The following is a 23,226-nucleotide window of genomic DNA, read 5'->3' as shown; positions in this document are numbered from 1 at the left end:
ATGCTAGGTTGATTGACAAACTTCTGAGAAAATGATTGATCCCATGCTTACTGTTTCTGTATTGTTTGTGAATAATAGCACTATGCTACATTTTGTGATCCAGCTTTGCAGCTCAAGGCTTATCAACACATTCCATGAACAAACATGCTATTATTATCTTGATCAAGGTTAGTCTACTGGTCTCGTTTTCTTTTTCTTTCAAGTAGCCCTGTTGTTGAGCTCAGCATTATTATAAGCTGGTTTGTGATCAACTAAAAAAAGCAAAATATGACCTTAATTTTGCCTTGCTTTTTTTTTTCCTTTCAGTGGCTGCATCAACTGCTAATTCCACAGCTGGTGCGGCCATGAATTCTTTGACTTCTCTGGGTACTCTCCAAGGACTGGCTGGAGCCACTGTTGGACTGAATAATATTAATGCACTAGCAGGTACCGTAAACAGTGAGTATTTATTGCTGTGGTGGACAGCCTTCCCCAATTATCATGACACAAAAACTACCAAATGTAAAGTGAATATTATGATTATTTTTAATCTGTATACAAAATAAGGGGGTCAAGTTGATCTAGTTCCATTTATGGTACATATGCAGTTCTGGAGTCCTTTAGTTTCACATAGTCAACTGCAAAGTGAAGTCCCTTGGGTCCCTGCACAGACTCCTTTTCTTGCAGGGTGTATGAAAGGCAAAAGAAATATCACCAGGGATTTGGGTTATCTCGGTTATAGGAGAGGCTCCTTTTTTATTTAGGGAGTCTGACAACAGGTGTATCATCCCAATGTACAAAGTCTCACTCAGAAATGCAGTGATAAGAAAGATGTTTACTACAGAGACAATCCTTTAAAAATGTCTATTGGAATTATCAAATTGACTTGAGAGCAGCATACTTTGAAAATAAAGGCAAGTCTTTGGCTTTCAATTGGCAAGTATAAAAGAATGATGCAGTCAGTCACCTGTAATTCCAGAGCATGCACATCTATCCTGTGACATCTGAAACAAACACTAGCATCTCCAGCTAGGTAGATGCCTAGAGTTTTTAGAACATTCTTCCTTTTTCTTAGCCTTGGTCAAGATTTTCATGAAGAAGAAGGATTTTTTCTTTATTGTTTCTGCTATGATGACTTCACCTTTGCCTGCAATAGAAGAGATTTGTCCAGATGCATTTTCCCTCTCCTTTTTTTTTTAGCTGCTGTTGCTCCTTGCATTTCCTTTTGTAATGCAAGGAATCTGGTCATTGCCAGTCCATGACCCATCATAATGTACCCCCAGGAATGGATGTCCTCCTCAGTATCTCTTGCTCACTTTGATGCTCTGCATGATGTCCTTTTTGTCAGTGTTATTTGGCTGCTCACCCAATTCTTTTGTTCTGTGATCTCTGGTTGTCATTGTTGGGAGTTGGGAAGGAAGGGGGCTAATGGATGTCCATGTAGCAATGTTGAGTGGTTGCATGGGGTCTTGTATGAAACAGATCTTGCTTCTGGCAAGGACACGTGTATTTCATAGTAAACACAACTCAAGAACAACTTAGGAGAAGTAAGTATTAGGTCCTAAAATGGCCAATGTTTGTTTCCTTTCTTATTATTACATTAGTATTAAAGCAAGCCACTGAAAATGGCATGCATGAAAAGCTAATTTATTTCCTCTGATGAGCTCTCTTAGTAGGAGAGCTACCCTGTCATAACTAAGAGATCATTAAATACCCTTTCCCAATAAACACTCATTGTGCTTTACTTGGTGTACAAGAGGTCACAATAATCAAGAGCGGAGTATGGCATCCCACTCCTTCCCTCCCACAAGTACTATGGACCAAGGCACACTGAAGCACTCCAAGATAATGTCCCCTTCAGTAAGACTGAGTAAGAATGAGTCACCTATAAGCTCCTGATTTTGTGTGGGAGCCATTGCACTCTTTTTGACACTTTTTGCTAGGTCACAACCAAAGAGTTTACATTTTCTCAGCAAGTATTTCAAGGTGATGTGTGTGCAAACTTATCTGCATGTGTCACTTGAAGTATTAATGAGGTATACACAGCCTAGTGCCAAATTTCAGCTTATTTTAAGCCACCATTGCTTCCATGGACTTAACACCAAGAGTGGCTTCAGTCCCAAATTTTCTTCATGGATGTTTTTATGGACACAGAGATTGTAGGTGACTAGAAGATCTGTATGTTTATAGCACTTAAAAAATGTATGTGGATGGGTCTATCTATGTATATACATATATGACAGAGATCTAAAGAGAGGAAACTGCTTCTCCACAATGCAATGTTGTGGCACTGTTTTTCTCAAAAAGTTGACAGTGATTATCAATTTTGGGTACTTGTGATGCTAATGATAGCAAAGCATTGTTCAAATTAAAGCAAACTCCCTGTCTATGTTAATGACAAACTAGTGCTTTTCCTAGTGACCATGTCTGATCCAGTCATTCACACTCAGAACTGCCTAGGAGTTTGCCTTTGGAAAACTTCATGTTCAGTGAATCTGATACACTATGCCGTGGTCATAGCGCTTTAGTATAAATGTTCGAGCATCATTTGGTCATGGAGAGGCTCCTGGAGTAATTGTGCAGAGAAGTTGGAATTGAGTGACATGCTTCTAACTGTGGAATTAACAAGAGCAATCCAAAGCACAAGTCAAGAGTTTAACCCAAAAATTAATCAGCAGGTGGCACTGGGCTTGGGCATTGATTCACACAGAAGTGTTGGAGGAGGTGCCCTTCTGTTGAAGCCATGTCCTGCTCTGTATGTGAGAACCACAAGGAGAATGTCTTCCAGGCTGAGCTCACTAGTAAACTTGTATTTGTTTTCTGAATCCTGGCTGGGTCCATTAAAAATAACCTGAGCTGTGGAGACTGATAGTGTTGTTATTGTAAAGAGAAGCATTGTAGAAAGATGTCTGGAGGCCTTAAAAATTAAAGAAAGTGAAGTATGGTAAGTTTAGCTGTCTGCAAGGGTTTGGCAACAGTTGTCCATACATATGGGGATTCACCCAATCTTCTCTCAGTTGCGCTTGAAGCTTCTAAAACCTTAAATGACAAAACATTAGAATGTCTCCTTTGGTCAAGTACATTTAAATAATGCAACTAACAAAAAGAATTATGAATAATGAGGAAAAAATAATAAAGAGAGAGGAAGAGATTATTTTGAATTAAGAGAGAACACCATGGATTCATGATATTGGACAGCTATGACACAATATTTGTGTCTGAACCCAAGGCAGTCACTTAGCCTTTCTGCCCCCATATTTACATCTGTAAAATGGAGATAAAACTATTCATGACAGATTCGAAGGTGCTTGGAAAACACTTCGAGAGACCTTTGGACCTGCCAAGTTTTGTCACTTCTGTATGATGTAGAGTAACTCAAAAAAGTAGAAGGCCATAGATGAGAGACTGCAAAAGGTTATTTCACAGAGTGAGGAAGGGACCGCAGTTCAATATCAGACTGAAGTGCATTGGTAGAGATAATAAAGAGATGGCAGAGATGTGTAACTGCACCTGCACCTTGGAGATTTCATAAAAAAGTATAAAGGAAGAATAGAAAAAAAAAATGCCGAAAGCTTTCTGCAGATGTTTTGCTCAGGAGGGCAGTGTGTTTAGACACGTGCGCTAGCAGCAGCAGTGCCCTTCCCAGGAGCAGCACAGTGAGACCGGGCTGTCTGGCTGTTTGCTAATCTGAAATCTTTTTGTAGGAAGGGGCTATTGATTCTAAGTGAAAGAAGGGGGAGGATGCTGCCCACTGCAACACAAAGCGTGTTTATCTAATAGCCTGATGACTCACAAAAGATAACATGTTATCCTAATGCTTCCTCTATTATCAAGTTATTTCTACACTATAATAAAAGGAGAGATACAAGCTGCTTTATCAGGAGTGTTTAACCAGTGCTGTGTGTACACTCATGCAAGCAATGACACAAACCTAAGTACAAAAACAGCAGAGCAGCATCATCAGGCTCATGATGAAATTAGTAGCAGTACTATTTTGAATCCTCATTTTCCTGTCTTTTAGATATAGGATGCTTCACAAGCCATCTTACTTTGCAAGTTTTTGTTTTATAGCTGGAGCCATTATACAACAAATGTCTAGCTCTTTTTTACTCAGAGATCTTTGTTCAAAGCAGTGGCAGCCAGTACCTCCTATCAGGATATGGTGATGCTCTGAAGTGGAGGGGAAAGAGAAATCTTCAAAGTGCGAGACATTTTATTAAGGAAAGGCTAAGAATATCACATCCCCGTCAAGTGTTTAGTCACACAAATTATAGTAATATCAAAAGGTATAATTTATGCAGTACAATTCTCTTAATTGGCACAGACTCTGGTGGAGCCAAAAAGGTGCCACTTGAGCAACTGTCCTGATTATCAGAGACTCATAGGAATACACTTTTCAAATCTACAGAAGAGATGGAAGAAAACTAGTAGGTCAGCATCTTTATCCTCCCCTGTCAATGCAGGATAATTCCCTGCAGTATTCTTTCTATCTCTAAATTACTCATGTGATGAGGTTTATGCCACTTCCTTGAAGATTGTTTCCCAGACTATTAATAACAGATTTCATTGCTAATTCGCTATAAAGTGTCCTCTGCCTAATTTCCTCACTTTTCTCCAATTTACATATCACCCCTTGTTATTGCTCTGAAATTAAGCCCTTTGTTTCTCTTCAACATTCATATCTTTTGAGTCTTAATATGGCTTGACCAGCCACCTCTTCACCCATCATTTTGCCAACCTAAACACTAGACAGTCAATGTCTAAAAACCGGTCACTGGTGGTTCTGGATGTCCCATTTTTCTGGTGTCTGGTCTACTGTACCTTGAGGGGTCTCATTAAGCCCTTTTGAGTTGTTTGTGAGCTGTTCATCTACAAACTGGGGAGCACAGGATAGCTGGTTTTGCAGAAAATGTGGCTTAACTTTCAGTCCTGATGAGAACTTACTGCTGTGGTTGACACAAGTCAGAGACATGGGCAAAGAGCAGGGCTCTGAACTCTGCCACCCCTTCGGCTGCCAAAGACATTGTAGCTCTAACAGGAAAAAAAAGCAGTTTTCTGGAATTTCTGAAATAAAATGCGTGTTGACATTGTTAAGGTTAACATGGCACATTTAGGAGCCATTATGATGAATAGAAGCAATGGAGAGAGGCTGTAGCCCATGAGTTTGTCCACCACAGAGTCAGAGTAGTAAAACTGCTTTTGCAGACCACAGTGTTTGTGTGGATGAGGGATGCCATTTTCTGCACAGCTAGCAATCCAGTCTGAAATTTCCTCTTTGGCAGTCGTCCCAGTTAAATTAATGTTATATATCAGCATGTAGAATCACTTTAAAGAAAAAAAAATGAAACAGCTCTGCTTCCAGTGAGAAGAAAGACATTTCTAGAACTGAATGCGTTTGTTTCTTTGTGAAAGATGCCTGGTCTGGATGAAGGACTTTTAGTCACTTCAGATGCGATGCTCTTCATCTCTTCTGGGGTAACTGGAGGAGGTGGGTGGAAGCGCAGAGCATCGCAGTCCATCGTCCTACCACAGAACTAAAGGATGAAGCCCATAATTGTACGGAGGGTTGCTTCAAAATGCTGTTAGTCAGGGTTCTGTGCTAACTCTGTATTAGCAAAACCCGCCTGATGTAGTCAGGACCTGGTGTAGTCAGGACCTGGTGTAGTCATGACCCTGGTCAGAACAAGTTGGTTTCCTCTCAGACTGCTTTTTCCCGTTTTCCGAGTGACCACATTTTAAGGATGCAGGTCGAATGTGTCCCACTCTGCCAGGTTCAGATGCCCTCAGCAGCAGCACGGGTGTCAAGGAGGGTGTGCAGAGAGGCTTTCGGGAGCACCGAGCTGTGGTACTTGCCAGTAGCAGGCTGCATGCGAGTCCGTCTGACTGTGCAACCCTTGTGCTAAAAGTGACCCTGGCGCCAAAGTCGTGTTTCTTTGTTTTCAGTCCCATTTGGTGAAGTGCCGAGCTGCATGCACCGCCGTCGTTGTCAGTGTCATATAATACCAACGCCTTTCGGAAAGCACTAATGAACAAGTGCAATTTCTTTTCTCTATTGTTGGGTTTTTTGTAAAGTTGCTCAAATGCTCTCAGGTATGGCGGCCCTGAACGGAGGACTCGGCGCAACAGGCTTGACGAACGGTACGGCCGGCACCATGGACGCGCTCACCCAGGCCTACTCAGGAATCCAGCAGTACGCGGCCGCCGCGCTGCCCACCCTGTACAGCCAGAGCTTGTTGCAGCAGCAAAGCGCCGCGGGCAGCCAGAAGGAAGGTAAGCTCCGACCACACGGCGTTCGGCCAAGAGAAAGCAGTGTCGTCGCTTTGTCTCTTCACAGAGGCTTAACAAAGGACCTTGAGTAGCCTAATCTTTAATTTTTTTTTTTTCTCAGTTTTCTGCTATTTAGTATTGTTACTTTTTTTTTAACCTCTAATGTAATTAATTTTTTAACCATCTGTCCTTGAAGTCATACTTTACTGACCAGTGAAGTTCTTGAGTGTTGTGTACAGCTTTGGGCATAGAATGTCCTGAGTTGGAAGGGACCCACAGGGATCATCAAGTCCAACTCAGTATAAAAGGGGTATAAAGATACTGGAGAGTGTCCAGAAGAGGCTACGAAGTTGGTGAAGGGTTTGGAGGGGAAGCTGTATGAGAAGTGGCTAAAGACACTTGGTTTGTTCAGCCTGGAGGAGACTGAGGGGAGACCTCATGGTGGCTACAGCTTCATCACAAGGGAGGAGGAGGGGCAAGGCTGAGCTCTTCTCTTTAGTGACCAACAACAGAACCCAAGGAAATGGCAGGAAGATGTGCCAGGGGAGGTTCAGGTTGGACATTAGGAGAAGGTTCTTCACCCAGAGGGTGCTGGACACTGGAACAGGCTCCCCAGGGAGGTGTCACAGCCCCAAACCTGACAGTGTTCAAGAAGAGACTGGACAACACCCTCAGACACATGGTGTGAGCTGTGGGGTTGTCCTGTGCAGGGACAGGAGTTGGACTCCATGATCCTTGCGGGTCCCTTCCAGCTCAGGACATTCTGTGATTCTACGATTCCGTGATCATCCTTTCTTATATAAAAGCATTCACTACCTACCGCGTAATCAAGACACAGGTAACAAAAATCATCTCGTTATGGGTGCCATTCTCTCTTCTGGTTTCCATTATCTGTGATAATGGAGTTAATCTGATTAGGTTTAAGGATTTGAGTTAATGACAAAATCCGTTCTTGCTTTGAGTGGTTCTTTGTTTAATTGTGGGTCTTGTGAGGAAGTAACTAAGTGAATGATTGCCCCTTTTCCCTGCGCCAACAGCAAATAAACCTCAGGAAGCAACTGCTAAGAATAAATGAATACTAATTACAAGATGTTTAGGAAAGTGAGGTTACCTTTTTCCCCTCTTCCATTCCCCTGCACACTTCCCAGGCCTTTTTTTCCTGTTTTCTGTTTTTGTTGCTTTCTCTTCTCTCATCCTAATTTCTAGCTAATTCCAGAAGGACAGGAAAGTATCACATGCTTTCTATGTTGTCACTACTGTTTTTGCCAGACCTAAGCTTTAGAAATAAACCTAGGAGAATATCCTTAGGAGACATTTTTTTATCCTTTTTTAAAATAGTTTCTTGTACTGTCTTCCTAGGAAGACAAATTGGGCATTCCCCCAGCTGGCTATTGTAGAGGAACACTGCAGTTAAAATATATGTTTTCTCTGAATTCTTTACTTCATTTACTGCTAATAGCGTGGGTTATTTAAAATGAAATTATTTTTTTTCCTCTTTTTTGTGTGTGTTCTCTGCTTTCATGTTTCATCTCGCACACTTTGGTCAGTGACAACAGCCTGTTTAACGTGAGAAAGAAATGGTTTATTTGGTGTCATTGTAAGATACATAGTGGAGGACAGTTTGATTTTTTTTCTAACTATTTTAATTTGTTTCTGTTTATGAACATTCATATCAAGTGTAGGCTTACTATGTATTTTTATGAACTGGCAGTGTCCCTTTTAAAATGTAGTCTTTTTTGTTGTATGTTTTGTTTCTGTTAGTAAGGGGTTAAGTTTGAGTGAATTCCATCACCGAGTACTGACAACTATGTTTTGACTCTTAACATGATTTCTGATGGAATGCTGAAGAGTCTGGAGTGGTTGAGGATAAACAAATACCAGAGAAAAAAGCTATATAAATATTAAATGTTGAAGCACAGTGAACTGGCTCATGAATATGCTCTAAACTATTGTTCAATAAATTTTTTCTTACTATTTTTAAAAATATTATTTTCTGGAAAGGATAGTTTTCCTTGGGGTAAGAAGGAATATGTTCCAGGTGGCCAATTTTTTTTCCCTTCTATATCTTTCACCCCCCCAAAAAATGTTTCTTTTTAAAAACATTTTCTTTTCTAATCCAATTATCCTCTCCTTTGGGGCAAACGTTGCAACATTTTCCTTCAGGCTGAGAGCGAGCAGCCAGCCTGGTTCTTCAATATGAGAGGTGAGGCTTCATGGCTGTGTGGAACGTACTCCATAAATCTGATGTGCACTTTTCTCTTCCTCTAGAGAAAACCTCTGAGGCACATTTAGATTCCAAGGGAATACTTAAATAGATTACTCCAGATGTGGTTTTTATCAGGAATGTTTGTTCCTTTTTTGTACCCCTAATGCTACTGGTGTCTGCATGGGAAGGGCACGTCTGGCTCTGTCATAGATCATGTTCTTCCTGGCATCCCTTGCTCATTTCCAGTATGTTATTATAAAGGAGAACTTGAACTGGGGAGAAAAATAACCTACTAGTGCTAGGAGGAGTGTTTAAACCAACAGCACTAATAATGTGTATCTCAAATTTTGGCTGTACGAAAAGTATTCAGAGCACCTTTGAGTTTGCACCTTTCTTTGCAAACTCAGCTTTGTCTGAAGCCACTTTTGTTTCAACCCAAGTACTTCATTTTGAACTTTTTTTAAAGGCTGACTTTTTATAAAGTTTATTCCAGAAGACAGAGATTCTTATGTGGAATTTGTATTTAAAAAGGAAGAAAAAAAGGGGGGGTGGCTGTCATTTTGAAATGAGCCAGTACAAATTCAGTTCTGAGTAGCTTTCTCCCTCTGACTTCACTGATTTCTAAGTCACAAGGTTTGCTTTCTCTTATCCTTTTTCTTCCCATCTCCATCAATTTCCTGCCCTCTGAGTTTAAATATGTGATACTCAAATCCGAGCTCAGCTCACTGCATTTCCATAAGTTCTCACAACTAGAATTAAGCCAACAAACCCATACAGGTGTTTGAGGCAGCAGAGGACTCCTTGTGCAGTTTTTTGGGTATTGTGAGAGAGTAATACGTTGTGTACCTGTTTTCCTAACACTAATTATACTGAAAGACACTCATATAAATTGAAGAAACAGGCTGCAGTTTAACTTCTGTAGTAGAGTTATCAGGTAAACACTTTTCAAGATAGGATGCTCTAAAGAGCTGCATTTCAGCTCTGTTCATTTGATGATCCACTTGAGTTTGTTCCTTCGAGGTTGGAAAGTGAAATGCTTTCTGACGACCACCTTCAGTAAGTATTATGGAAAAATAGATTAAATAAAACACTTGTAATAGCTGTTTTCATACTTTTTTTTAATTATTATTATTTTCCTAAAGGTCCAGAAGGGGCAAACCTCTTTATTTACCACCTCCCCCAGGAGTTTGGAGACCAGGACATTCTGCAGATGTTCATGCCTTTTGGAAATGTTATCTCTGCTAAAGTCTTCATTGACAAACAGACCAATCTGAGCAAGTGCTTTGGTATGTCAAATTTAATAAATCGAATAGTAAAAACCACATGCACTGTACTGAAAAGGGGCCAGGAAAGAAAATTATCAGCAATGTGAGAAATGTCATACTGGAATCTCATTCCAAAAATAATGGACTGTTAATCCTCAAATGAGCAGGAAGATGCACAGACGAACCAGTTCTAACTAAGAATTGGATATGAAAAAACAATAATAATCTTCCAGTCTGACATCTCACATGAATGTGTCAAGTACATGAAACTAATTACACCCTATGTGGGGGAATGTCATTTACTATACTATTAAACTGCCTTATTATGGATACCTAATTACTCTCTATTGTATAGCTGAGCCACTTTAAAATGCTCTATGTTTAACCCATTACTTCTACATTACAGGAATTTCTTTCTTCTGAATTAAGTACAAGATTTTGCAATTAGTGGTTGAATGGTGTGTACGTGTATTTCAGAACGCTTTACAGACATTTGATGTATGGATATGCAGCTCTGGCTTTTGTGGGTGGGCTCCAGTGCGTTATGGAAGGTGGCATCTCCCCTTACCTTAGGGCAGGGATGAAGGGACCCTCACAAGATCAGTGTCACGTTTCCCAGAGAACACTTTGACCTGCCAGAAGATGAGATCACAACAGAGGAGACGATGATGTGCTGGCATAAAATAAGTTCTAGGGTTGATTAAGTGGGCTGATGTCTTTTGAATAGCATAGATGCACCAGCTCATTGCTTTGGTGGAGTGGAATACACAATGTCAGCGAGTGGCAATCTATTAGAACATTGGTCTAATAATCGTGGTCCTATGCAAGACACGGGGAGGGTCTAGGAGGAGGAAAGAATCTCTTAAAGATAAGATTTATAAGGTTCAACCTAAAATATTTGAGCTTCCACAAAGTGACAATTCTTTCCCAGATCAAAGGAACGCAGCTGTTTGTATGATGAGAGTAACCGGTCCAGACAACCCTCTGGTTTCCAAAACCCTTTTGTACTGGCAGTGTTACCCTTTGCCCAGCCCCATCCCTTAATTCTGAAGTGTCCCCATTTGAAGCATCCCCATTAACCATGATACATGTTTCTTAGCTTGCATAGCATTACTTTTTTTAAGATCTAGGTTTTGTTAAAATGTGTTTGTCAAGGGATTTGTGTCCACCAGGGCCATTCAAGGGCCCCACAGCTATTGGGCTTTAACCCATCTTGAAAGGGTTTGGATTTATCTAAACAGGTAGTATCCAAACATGAGGTGGATATGTCAAGTTACTCAGAAAAACCTAATGGACTGCAATTCAAGCCTTGCCACAGTCTGAGTGTTTTTCACCTGAAAACAAGCCTTCAGTACACTTGGAAAGTTAATTCAGTTCAGAGAAAGGGTGTGACCTTCTTTCTTCGTTTTTCCTTAGTCTTTCAGTTCATTTTTGAAGCATTCACCTCTTTAAGCTCCACAAAAAATTCTTCATGTGTGGACTAATATACTCCAGCGAGTTTTTGCGATGGGATAAAACAGTCCAGGAGGCTGTAGCAAATTTGAAAAGTGGAATTGAAAGGGACTCCCTAGATCTGGAGGTAGTTCAGTTAGTACACTGGGGTGACAAAATTCTTGTTGAGGTCTCCAGGAATCTTGATGAAATGTCAAATCAAGCTACATCAATCGGAATGCAGCCATTGTGGTGACTGCTGAAAGAATGTGAATTACTTAGGGCAGGCAGCTAAATTCATCAGCTTCCTTCCCACACTTGCTTTTTGTGGGTTTCCTTTTACTCTTTGATTACCTACTTACACATTTATCTGGATTCATAGGACACAATTACCTAACGCAGGGTGATGCACTGAGGTTACCTTGTTTGAGGGAAATGGAGGAGTCAACACCCAAGAGATGGAGGAGCCCTCAGTCCTTTTGGCATTGGTCAGCCTTCACTAATATTTCCATTTCTCATTGTTCCTCCCCAGATATTCTGCTTTAAAAACAAAAAGTACTACAGTGGCAGAGGAAGTTGAGATTTTCTGATTCAGTAGGTGACCACCTGTGTGATGCTGGTAATTACAGGCACAGCCAGAATTAATCCTGCTAGTTTAACATACTAGCGTGCTCTCTATGTACCTCCTCAGCTTTATTAGCAAGAATCTGCTATTTGTTGGTTTGGTCCCATATTTACGTTTTAAGAAGCTTCATTTTTGCTTTGTCCTCCTACCCAAACACTAGGACAATAGCGCATTTGAAGAACCCCTTTCTTTCCTGTATTGTTAATGATTATTGCTCTTGGTACAGTTCAGGTTTTTGTTGGTTGGCTGGTTTGTTTGGGAGTTTTTTCCATAACAATAATAATAATGATGGTAATGATGTTTTGCATGTGCTTGGTGCTTTCTACTCTGGAGTTTCCAGGAAGTTAAATTACAGATGAAGACAGGTTAAACACCAGAAAGGTGAAAATGTCCAAGGTTGTCCACTGGAAGAACTGGGAAGGGAAGGCACATTCTTAGTGAGTCACAGAGTAGTAATATAAAGCGATGAGCTTTTATGTGGCACTGCTTCTCAAAATGAAAAATTGCTTTTCTTCGCAGAAAATGGACTTGGGCATTATTTGCTTTTTTGTCCACCTCGAAAGAATGCTCAAAAGATTAAATGGTGATGAGGATGACAAGACAGTCTGTTTATGCCTGGAGGTGCCCTTCCATGAGCTCTCATGAGCTCTGGTTGATTCAGGAGACTCTTCATTCACCCTTCAAGCTTATCTCTCACCTTTCATGAATCTTAGAATAACAGAAATGAGGGATGTAAAAGCAAGGCAGGGGAGGGGGGACCCAATGATATCAGTGCATAATGCAGTCTGCCTCATAGCAAAACTGCTACTTGAATGATTAAAAATATTTATTTTGATTATAGAGATACCCAGAGTTTTAAAACAAAAATCAGAATCGTCATGATGGGGTCTTTGAAAATTCAGGCAAAAAATGAGAAATGGGTGCAATCAGAAAAGGATAAATAAAGGGAGAGCCTGCCAGATTCCTCTGTAAGCTTTATAAATGAAGGTTCTTGATAAGGGAGAAGATGAAAGTGTAGCAGGCTAATGTAGATATAGCATTCTGTGTAAAGAGACAAATTGTGAATAGAAGAACAACTGAATGATAAAGGCTGATGCCACCGATGCAGCAGTGAAGTTGTATGTTTGAATTTGTGGCTGAGTCAAGGGCACTAATAAAGAGACATACAATGAGGTGATTTATCTCACCCCCCTGCAAAATAATCATAACCTGATTTAATTGTTCTTTTGTCATCAGTGGAAGTATCTAAACTGGAGACATGAATGGTGGGTGGAAAAGCAACCTCTGGGTACACTTGCTTCTTTTCGTTCACCATTCACGGATGCCATCTAAGTGACTAGTTTAGATGACTTGCCTAACTTTCAGGTGGCTAAAACTAGCTAAGAAGAAAAGGAACTAAGGTGATGAGAAGTTCATAGAAGAAGACAGTTCTGAATGCACTTAAGAGAACAAAGTAAAGGTCAGGAAAGCTGTAGGGGAAAATGCTGAATTGTCAAGGTCGGTAAGAGTAGCTACATCTCAGTTGTGGAGCACCTGCTCGGAAGGTGCTAACAGCTGCCTTCCAACTCACCATAGATCTCTTTTCTATCCCTGAGGTGATCCTAGAGATCCAGGCTGAGATCTGTGAGCTGATGGGAGAATACAGGAGTGCTGTGCTAAGACAGTGACTGGAATCATATAAACAGATAAGGTGTCCTAGAAAAAAATAGGGGAAAGTAAGAGAGTGACGAAGCAACTCGGGATATACCAGTAATATTACAAGAAAATGATCTAATGGAGAAAGTGAGGAAGTGACAAGAGTTACTAAAACCAAGGAAGGTATGGAGGAATATTTATTATCCCTTAAGGAGGTAACAAATAATCAATTGCAGGACAACATGAACAGAGCATATTGTCTGGCCAGGAGAAGGTCTGCAGAGATTTAAGCGAGAGATGTTTTTGCACAGAAGGAACAGAAGTGAGCCTGGATCATCAGAGAAGAGTCTTAACTTAAATAGTTTGGTGAAGCTGATTTAAGGTGAAACCGTAGGGATGGTCTATGGAGAAGAGCAGCTGAACAAGGACCAGATGACTTAATAAGAGGGTTTTTTTTCTTTACAATGGGGAAAGGGTATCATTCTGGCGCCGAAGATGGAAAAGGGCAGCAGTGCAAGGTAAGCAAGAGCCATGAAAGAACAGGTTAAAATATGGTAAAAAGAGGTTATGAATCAGAAAAATACACAGGCACTAAGCACAAATGAAGAAAGCTGGTAGAAGAGAGGCACCGAAAAGCCTGTGTGTTAGGACTGAAAAACAAAGTGTGTGGGATCTATGCTTTAACAGAGGGAAGGGGTACATATTGAGGCAAATTCAAGTGGAAAGAAGAGGGAGCATTTCAAAGCAGACACATAATAGTAGGCTGAGTACAGTAGTAATTAGGCAGAGCTGTAGGAAGCAGAGGCAGTTAGGAAAGCTTTGCAATTACAAGTGGGAGGCCAAGATATGAAAATGAATTTTGAGCTTCCAGAATCAGGGAGATTTGAGTCCATTATGAACAGAGCATTTTTAGTCTCCCGGGGAAAATAAAGCTGAGCCAGGCCCAGACATTCTGAATCACCCAAGCAAGTATTATCCCCCTAGTTAGTGCTTGCAGCTGAGGAGCAGAAGATCTGGAGTTCTCATCAAGCACTGCCTTTGTCTTTACAATGCTGCTTAATTTCGATGCTCGCATACCCCTTTGGGGACCAAGAGGCTGAATTAATTAACATTTAATGTACCTTGAGAGCTTGAACTGGAAGGAGCTGTAAAAATATTAATATTGTAACTGTCCTGGGCTAAGCCCGAGGAGGTGAGTGTTTCAAAGCACATAGGACCAGTGCACGTGAACTCATTCATCTTCAGGTGTGCACATGGTTACAGGCATCTAAGTTTGGCGTTTATTTTCATAACCAGACTTTCTGTTTCAGCTTCACATCTGCAGACTGGCCTATTAATACTTCCTGATAGACTTGAAGGTATTTAGATGTTGCATTGAAAAGTGTCACACTAATAAATACCTTCAGTCTCTAAGGTAGGTAGATAAATAACAAATTGGAAACTGCACCAAAACTGAGCAACTGCATCCCAGGTAGTAAAGGAATATTATGAAGGTAAAGGGGAAGGCAAAGAAAAAGGGTGAGGAAATGGGATGTGAAGTGTGATCAAAGAACTAATTGAAAGTAAATGTTTCAAATAAATGGTAATAATAAAATCCTAACAAAATGCCTTCTGACATTTGTTCTAACCTATAGTTCGCTTTCTCTCCCGCCTCCGTTCTGTGTCTCGTAGGTTTTGTTAGCTATGACAATCCAGTCTCTGCACAAGCTGCTATCCAGGCTATGAACGGCTTTCAGATTGGCATGAAACGCTTGAAGGTTCAGCTGAAACGCTCCAAAAATGACAGCAAACCTTACTGATCTTAACCCCAGATGCTTACTGCTCTTATTTTAGCTTTCTTAGGGTAAGTCCCATGAGCAAACCTGTCCTCTGCAGGGGGGTTAAGAGAGAACATATAGCCAACCTTCACCAAGAGACAGTTATTTTTACAGTTACCACTTCCATTTCCCCACTTGTCCTTATTGCACTTGGCTCCCATTTCCTTGCCAAGTAATTCCTGAGTTGTGTTACTGTATTTTGTTTTGCAGCATAATTTATCTCCTTTTTTACAACGAAAAAAAAAGCAAACGTCTTGAAATTCAAAGCAACACATACACAAACACACACAAAAAAATGTGCAATTTAACTCTGTGAACCCTGGTGCCATTAGCACACAATAAAAGTTGTTTTCTACGGATGGATCGTATTTTACCAGGGTGGCACCAGCAGTTTATAGGTTAAACAAAATGGCCTCATGCCAGTCGAAGCACTTATTTTGCAACAAAAATTGAAACAAGTCTTTCCACTACATCAACTCGTTTTTTGAGAAGATTCGATTTTTTTTTTGTCGTTGTTTGAATCGACGTATTGTTATATATTAGTCTGATTTTACACTGGTCGTCTTTATATTTCACTTTTTTTTTTTAAGTTCTTGTTTTTTTGGAGAGGATTAATGTAAAAAAGATTTAGAGATCTGTTTCTAAAGCTACAGGGTTTAAAATAAAAAAAAAAATAAAATGAGTGACAATACTTGATGTTTCTTGAGAGATAAATTTAATAATAATAATAATAAAAAAAGAAAGCCACAGGCCTGTAAATTTTATTTGTAAAAAGCATTTCTATTTTTATACAAAATTTTTACTGCCTCAGAAATAATGGAAGTTATTTATTGCCTATTGTTAACTTATTGGGTACCTAAAGAGCAGCTCTCTATGCTAGCTAGATCCTTTGAAGTAGTCTCTAGAGTAATTGTGCCAAGAATGGGCGCTTTTTCACTGTTGAACCCTACACCCTTTACAGTTCACGCTTTTATCCTCTTGTTTGTATTTGTCTGGTTATTTTGTCCGTAGTTTCCATTACCCAGTTTAAAGTTCAGTTGTCTGACCTTTTTTTTCCCTCCCTCCCCGTACTTCTCTGTTACATTTGTAGAAACTGGTTCTTTCCTCTCTTTTCTCCCCAAAGAGGAATCCATTCTCTCTGATTCCTTTCAGATGGATTCTTTTGGGGTTCCATTGTGCTCTTGTTGACAAGTATTGTAAGTTAATGCAAATTACGCGAACGGCTCATAGACTCTACTGATAAAAGATTTGCATTAGTTTTCTCCTGCACCCATAAAAGTGATTTTGTTTGTGCTGCATAGATTCTATGTAACTTGTTTTCCTCTTCCTTGTTTTTTCCCTAGACATCTCCATGCCCGTTAGCCCATCGTTTGCCTAGCATGTCCCTGTGGCATCGTCCCGTCATTGTTTCTGATGTCTTTCTGACCTCACATCATATTTGGTTCTCCTACTGACCTTTGATCTAGTTTGACCTTTGAAATTTGCATGTGACCTCATCTAGCTATGAATTCTGGGAAGTCAATGTGAAAAAACATTGCTGCATTCATGCAAGACTGAAATTTATTATTAGATAAATTAACGATAGGATTTAAAAACAACCTGTGGCAAAATGTTTTTTTCTTTCTTTCCTTTTTTTTTTTTTTCTTCTTTTATTTTTCTTTTCCTTTGTTGTTTTTTTGTTTGTTTGTTCGTTTGGGTTTGGTTTTGTTTTGTTTTGGATTTTATTTTTTCATTTCGTAAAAAAAAAATAAAAATAAAAATAAAAAAAAAAAAAACAGACTTGAAAGTATTATACAGGGATTGGCATTCTGCCTGGTCACTGGTGACAATAGCAATATGTGTCCAGAGGCACAGAATGTTGGTTTCTAACAGACTACTTCCAAAACAGTTTGAGAAATAAAACTGTCTGATTTTAAGTCTCTAGAGGTCTGTAATAGTTTTTACATTTTTCAGGCAGTGTAAAGTTTTTTGATAAGGCCATTTTAGGTGGCTCACTTTCTCATTAAAGTATATATATAGAACCACTTTTTGTAGATTAGTATAAGAAAATATTTACCCTGTTTTAGGGCAAATGCTACCTACTTGTGTCACCTTTTGCTGAACTGACTCACAGTTAGACAATCCATGGTTTAATGCACATGAAATTACCTATATTTTATACTGTTTCAATGTACAGAAGAAAGGTTACTGTAAAATGTGTTACGTTGGTGCTTCTGTGAATTAAGTTGTGGTTTCATCATGAGTCTTATGGTCTTAAGTGTTCTATGTTTATAAAAGACAAGTTTAAAATTGGTTTACTTGAACAACAAGAACAAAAACAAGATTCAAAATAAAAAAAAAATACAAAAAAAAAGTTGTTTGCTTAAAAAAAAAAATGAATTTCATGTGAAAAATGAACAAATATTCCAGAATAAGTTCGTGTTGGCTTGTGACGCATTGATGTCATTTTTTTATCGTGAACAATTTAGATGTGTTTGTGTTCAGCAAAATGTGATCGGTTTTTCTTTTAAAGAAAAAAAAAAATCAGTGAAACTATAGTGCCAAATTCCAAAGGTACTTTCTTCCTAGAGCTTCAGTGTGTTTCTTGTGTGAAGTAATTTGATAACATGGGTATTTTATTATGTGTTTTGTATAAATCCCTAATATTTAAAGAAAAAAGAGGTTAAAAAGTTTGTTAACTTGCTATCCTGTGGTCTTGTTGCCTGAAATTGTTATTGTTTGTTATTTCTCTTTGATGTTTTTTGTAAAACATTGTATAAGTGCCCATGTTTCACTTTTTTAACCACTCTGCACACATCAATGCTGTGAAAGCAAACCTCACTATGTATTTTCTTCATATTGTATGGAAACCTCTAAGGTGAGAAAGTTTTGAACTTTTAACCCTTTCCACCCAGAGCTGTCTTGAGTGTTAATACCTTTTATACATTCACCATTTTGCTGTTTATTTTTATATATATATCTATATCTATAAATATATATATACTTAGTTTTTTGTGGTTTATTTAATACATGGTTGAAATCAGAACAATGCACAGGGCAGATCTGAAGGACAAAAATATTTTACTGCTGTCTAAATTTCTTCTGTGTCTATTACTAAAATTATTTAAAACAGTAATTAACTTGTGGTTTTCCTTTTTAGATTTTGGGGATTTTGTCTTTTCTTAAAGAGCTTTTAATATGCTGCTGGAATATGCTATTCAGTATTAATAAAAGAAAAGAAAAAGAAAACAATTCTTTAATTATCTATTATGTGAGCCACTCCCCGACAGGAGCGGTAAATCCACCATTTGAAATCCTTGAGGAGAAAAAGAAAAAGAAAATCCTATTTTTGTAATTTAAATAAATGAACTTTTGCTTAAATCAGATGCACTAGATCTTCCTGGGTGAAAATTCAGCGTGCACTGCAGTTAAACTACTTTTTATGGATAAAGTTTACATACACTGTAATGTTTGGTGTTATCTGCCATTATTTGTGACGGCAATATCTTGGCTTACTCCTGCAGACACTCGTATAGAGAGGAGTAACTTTACTCGTACAAGTAGTCCATGGCAACACATTTGTGACTGATGTGGGTGTTTGCTGGAGGAAGCTCTGTGTAAGGAACCAGAAAAGAGATGCTGGTAGCCCTTTTCACTGCCTTGTAAGTCCGATTAGATCGCATTTCTACCGCACAAGTAGTGACCAACAACCCGATTTGGTTTTTTGCTACCGATATAGAGAATTCATTGCCAACCCAATGCGTGTGAGCAGCAGTACCTGCTACCAATGATAAAGTGCCATATTTCTTCCTATTTCTATCCGATTATATTTGAAGCCGCCTAAAAATTAAAAACGAAGCCCTATATGAACAACATCAGCTGGTGCACTCTTGTCTCTCATCCCCAACTTAAATGCTTCTTTATGTAGAGCCCTGGGATGGAAAGGACTAGCCTCTAGTGATGCAAAAAAGTTTCCTTCTTATAGCACATGCACTTATAAATAAATGATCTATACTTTTCTCACATGTTTTTACTACTGCTGGGGCCTTCCTACACCCTTTGAGGGCTATTTTGTACTACTTGCAGCAATTTTGCATATTCGAAGTATCATCTCATGTACGTTATATTATATATATGTACATATATATATATAATATGAGATCATCATTTGGATTGCTCAGACTGTTTCACTAATTTTTCTCATTGTACACACCGTATAAATTTCCAAAGCTTTTTTAGATGCCCTAGTGTGTTCTTGCGGGTTTACCAGTCCAGCGAGAGCGGTGATGCCTTTGGTCCTCGGGCAGCGCGACTTGGCATCGGCCTGCCCCGAATTACGTTACACGGGACATTGGCTTTGCAGTGGGAGAGCAGGAGCGTTTCTGTACTTGCAGGCAACCGAGATGGGTCATTGCTGAGAAAAGCGTCCATCTTTAAACAAATTAATTAATCAAATCAAATACAAAACGAAAAACCCAAACATACACCTTTCTGGAGACAAATTATCTACCAGTTCTCTTTCAAAATATTGAAAGGAAAAAGCTGCAAGGGTGCAAGGGCCTAATAAGAGAGGAAGAAAAACAAGGGAAATTGCTTTACAAAATTCTAATCAGAAGACTAGACTAGTTGTTTCTTCAAACAAATTAGCTAATTGCAATGAAATGGCAGTCCTCAAAGGAGTAACAAGTTCATCTTTCTTTCACCATAGGGGTTACAGTTCCTTGGCTTGTGCTACTCTGGAATCATTTTACTGTTTCTGTTTTTATTATCTTAAGTGCTAATTAACAAAAGGAAAAAATATCCTGTAGTTTCATTACCTTTTTGGATAATGTCATACAAAAAATAACAAAAAAAAAAAGAAAAAAAAGAAAAAAAAAAAGAAGCTATGTACTTGTGTTTTTTTTGTGCTGTGAGAATTGTTGTTTGTAGATTAATAATACTATCATTTTGTTTAGAATTACAAACTAGTTTTTAAGTATTGTCTGAGAAAAGCCAAAGTTAATGCAATCTAGTGGAAACTGTAAGACCATTTGAGTATTGTTTCTGTTTTATTGATGCATTTGGATTTTGTTGTTTGATGGAATTTGAGCCAAAAAAAAAAAGAAAAAAAAAGAAAAAAAAGAAAAAAAAAGCAGGCTTTCCTATTTCTACAACTTGATTGTACTTATGCATTTTGTACCAGTGGAACTTTTTATACTGGAGATTAAAACACAAATGGAAATTTTTGTGGCTTACTCTCGTGGGCCCCCTCGATCACGACTGATTTTCAAGTTTGATTTCTGGACGGTAGAAAGAGAGTTGGTTTTGTTTCGAGAATTCAAAACTTTGGCTTGATTTCTTTTTTTCCCTTTGCTTATATCTAGTGTTTAGAATTTTGTCTTAACAAAAGCGGTAAGTTTCACTTTTTATTCTGTATCGTGCAGTTACACAATAAGGTAATTAGAATTAGGAGTACTCGGTCACTTTGCGTGGATAAATGTATTAGTTACAACGTTAGGGGTTTGCTTTTTTGCTGTTTAGATCAGAGTTTTTTCTGATTCTTCTGTCCTCATTGTGAACATAACCGTGTAGTTGAAACAGTCAGACTTATTTTTGTAACGTATGTTATTGTGTGATGCAGTTTTTTGCTTCTGTCTCCAATATTAAACCATTTTCCTAATACTTGTCTCTCTACTTTGTGTGTTGTATTGTTGGTGGTCATTCTGTGTTGGTAATACATCTACACACCTCACCGTTTCACGTGCCTGTTTTGTTTTTTTTTTCTCTATTTGTTGGTTGTGTACAAAAGATACAGTCGATTCCACCTAAGTGAATATCTGATTGGGGGGCAAAAGAGGATTTGTACATTTTAGACATTTTATGGTTTCTTTGACTCTATTTTTCTCTCTCTTCCTCCCCCTAGTCATGCCTTATCACTTGGATTATCTGAGCAGGAAGCATGTTAAATGAGTTTCCTGCAAAGTCATATTGAAGGTAGCTTTGGTGAGCCTTCTAACTGCAAAAGCTTCTGCACACAAACACACAGAAGCCGCGCGAAAAGATTTATTTCTCTTTTTTTTTTTTACTGTGACGTTTCAGTCAGTCTGGGAAATGCAGATTACGGAGATCGATTCTTCCTAGATGTTAAAAACAAAATACTCTGCCACTACTTCGCAGAAGCACATGAAACATTCAAGAAAAGGAGGATACAGCCTTGGGATTTCTTCCAAACTGCACTGTAATCTGATGGCATATGGTGTTAGTCAAACTCTCCTTAGAAACTAATCACTCCTTAACTAGGGCCGTGAGAGCCTGCAAAAGCCTACCAGGTGATCAAGCTTGTTATGTGCAGTTATACATGTAATAATTACTAAAATAACATAAAATCCAAGTGAGCACAGGAAGACTTTCCATTAAAGCCAACGGAATTTTAAAAAAAATATATAAAAATTAAAAAAAAAGATGGAAAAAAAAATCCCACTATTGTTAAAACGGGTGATATTTTTGCTGTGGGCTTACAAAGCAGATCATTCTCAGCATTGGCTAATAGTATTACACGAATCTCAAAAGGGACAAAAGAAATACAATAGCGCTTTTTTTTCTCCTTATTTTTCACAGTTGTCTTTTAGCTTTTCTGCTCTCCCCCAGCCGGTGTCTACCACGATGAAATAAAAGCTGCGAAAGAAAAATCTATGTTGTTCTGGTTTACAAAACGTCTCTCTTGTCTCCTCTGATCACAGATACAAAGCTTACAATTTGGAGAGAGGGGGAAAAATACAAATAAACCAAAACCAACCAAATCAAACCAAACCAAACCCAAGGAGGAGAGAGCAGCACTGGCGAGCGCTCTCTGGAATTCAAGCCATACGCCCCCGTCCCTTTCCTTTGTCCCACTTTCCGTGATGCTCAGGAATCGAAGACCACTTAAAAGTGCTCTTATGAGACCCAAACGACGCTCTTCCCTCTTGTCTCCTCTGCCCTGGTCTTTCTGGCACTCTGGCTTGGGCTCACGCTCACAGACACACGCACCTCACGTAACATCTGCTGAGGTCATGGCGCTCCGGGTGTTTCCGTGTGATGTCAGCAGTGACGTTGGCTCCTGCGTTTGGAAGAGTTTTGACGTTTTCTGGTGGCTCATGAGTTGGCCTAGTTGTTATTACTCCATATTTTTTTCAACTTTTTCTTTCTTTTCACTTTTATGTTTCCGTGAAAGGCAAATAGGTGATGAGTCTGGAGTCCCAAACAAGCTCAAATGTCGCCTTGCAGGGCCTGTTGTCAGAGGTCCAAGCAACTCTTAAGTGTAATCTAAAACCACGGAGGCCCTGTAGTGAACTAGCCAAGGCAGGAAAGTAGAAACCAACCGTCAGATTATATCCTGGGTCTTTGACACCTCTAGAGTTTAAGATCCTGATTTGGATAATTTTGCTGCCAATGGATTCAGTGGAGTAAGTCTTGCCTTGCATGAATGGTGAATCAGAATTGGTCTCTGGGGCTTTTAGGTTGCTGTGGCATTTTTCTTTTTGTTTTTCTTTTTTTCTTTTCTCAAAACTCGGTCTTAGGAAAGAAACTAGAGCTTTGTGAAGGGTCTTTTCTTCCCAAAATACAACTGAGAAAAAAAGGCTTATACTGCAGTTGAGTTTCTTTTTCTTCTCTCAGGGCTGAAAGATACAGGTTTGTCTTTTTTATTTTTGTCTTTTTTTTTTTTTAATTTCAACAATGGGAAAAATGGGTTCCTTAAAGCAATGCAGCTGAACAGTTTGTCCTGCTTAAATGCATGCTTTTAATTTCAATTATGTAAGGCACCTTGCAGTGTTAGCAAAATGTCTCTTTGTTAGCTATATGTGTATCGCCATGGGAAATTACCAAACTGTCACAAGACTTGCTGATTAAAGAATAGCCTGCCAGAGTGTGTGTGCCTTTGCCCAGTGTGACTCTTAGGTATTAGGCTAAGGAAAACAGTTTAACAAAATGTAGTGTGAATCATTCCTGATAAGTGAATAAAGCATTGTGACCAAGCAATCAGGTTATTCACTTATCAGGAAT

At 39.0% G+C, this 23,226-nt stretch overlaps 1 protein-coding gene across 14 annotated transcripts in view; it reads left to right on the top strand.

The window, feature by feature from the left end:
- The window catches only part of CELF2 (CUGBP Elav-like family member 2), a 558,210-nt gene extending 537,345 nt beyond the window's left edge, over positions 1–20,865 (top strand). For 7 of the 14 annotated variants that reach the window (XM_071803529.1, XM_071803523.1, XM_071803521.1 and 4 more), the window contains 4 exons: positions 307–438; positions 6,052–6,249; positions 9,595–9,738; positions 15,080–20,865. In XM_071803529.1, coding sequence (XP_071659630.1) covers positions 307–438; positions 6,052–6,249; positions 9,595–9,738; positions 15,080–15,207 — 602 coding nt within the window. In that variant the 3' untranslated portion in view covers positions 15,208–20,865. The remainder of the gene's footprint in view (positions 1–306; positions 439–6,051; positions 6,250–9,594; positions 9,739–15,079) is intronic. The other 7 variants (XM_065840023.2, XM_065840338.2, XM_065839764.2 and 4 more) reach the window with 4 other exon arrangements.
- Positions 20,866–23,226: the final 2,361 nt, after the last annotated feature.

The sequence above is a fragment of the Patagioenas fasciata genome, chromosome 1, assembly GCF_037038585.1.
Source record: "Patagioenas fasciata isolate bPatFas1 chromosome 1, bPatFas1.hap1, whole genome shotgun sequence".
Lineage (NCBI taxonomy): Eukaryota > Metazoa > Chordata > Aves > Columbiformes > Columbidae > Patagioenas > Patagioenas fasciata.
Note: the sequence above shows the minus strand (reverse complement) of the source record. Positions and strands in the feature narration are given on the sequence as shown.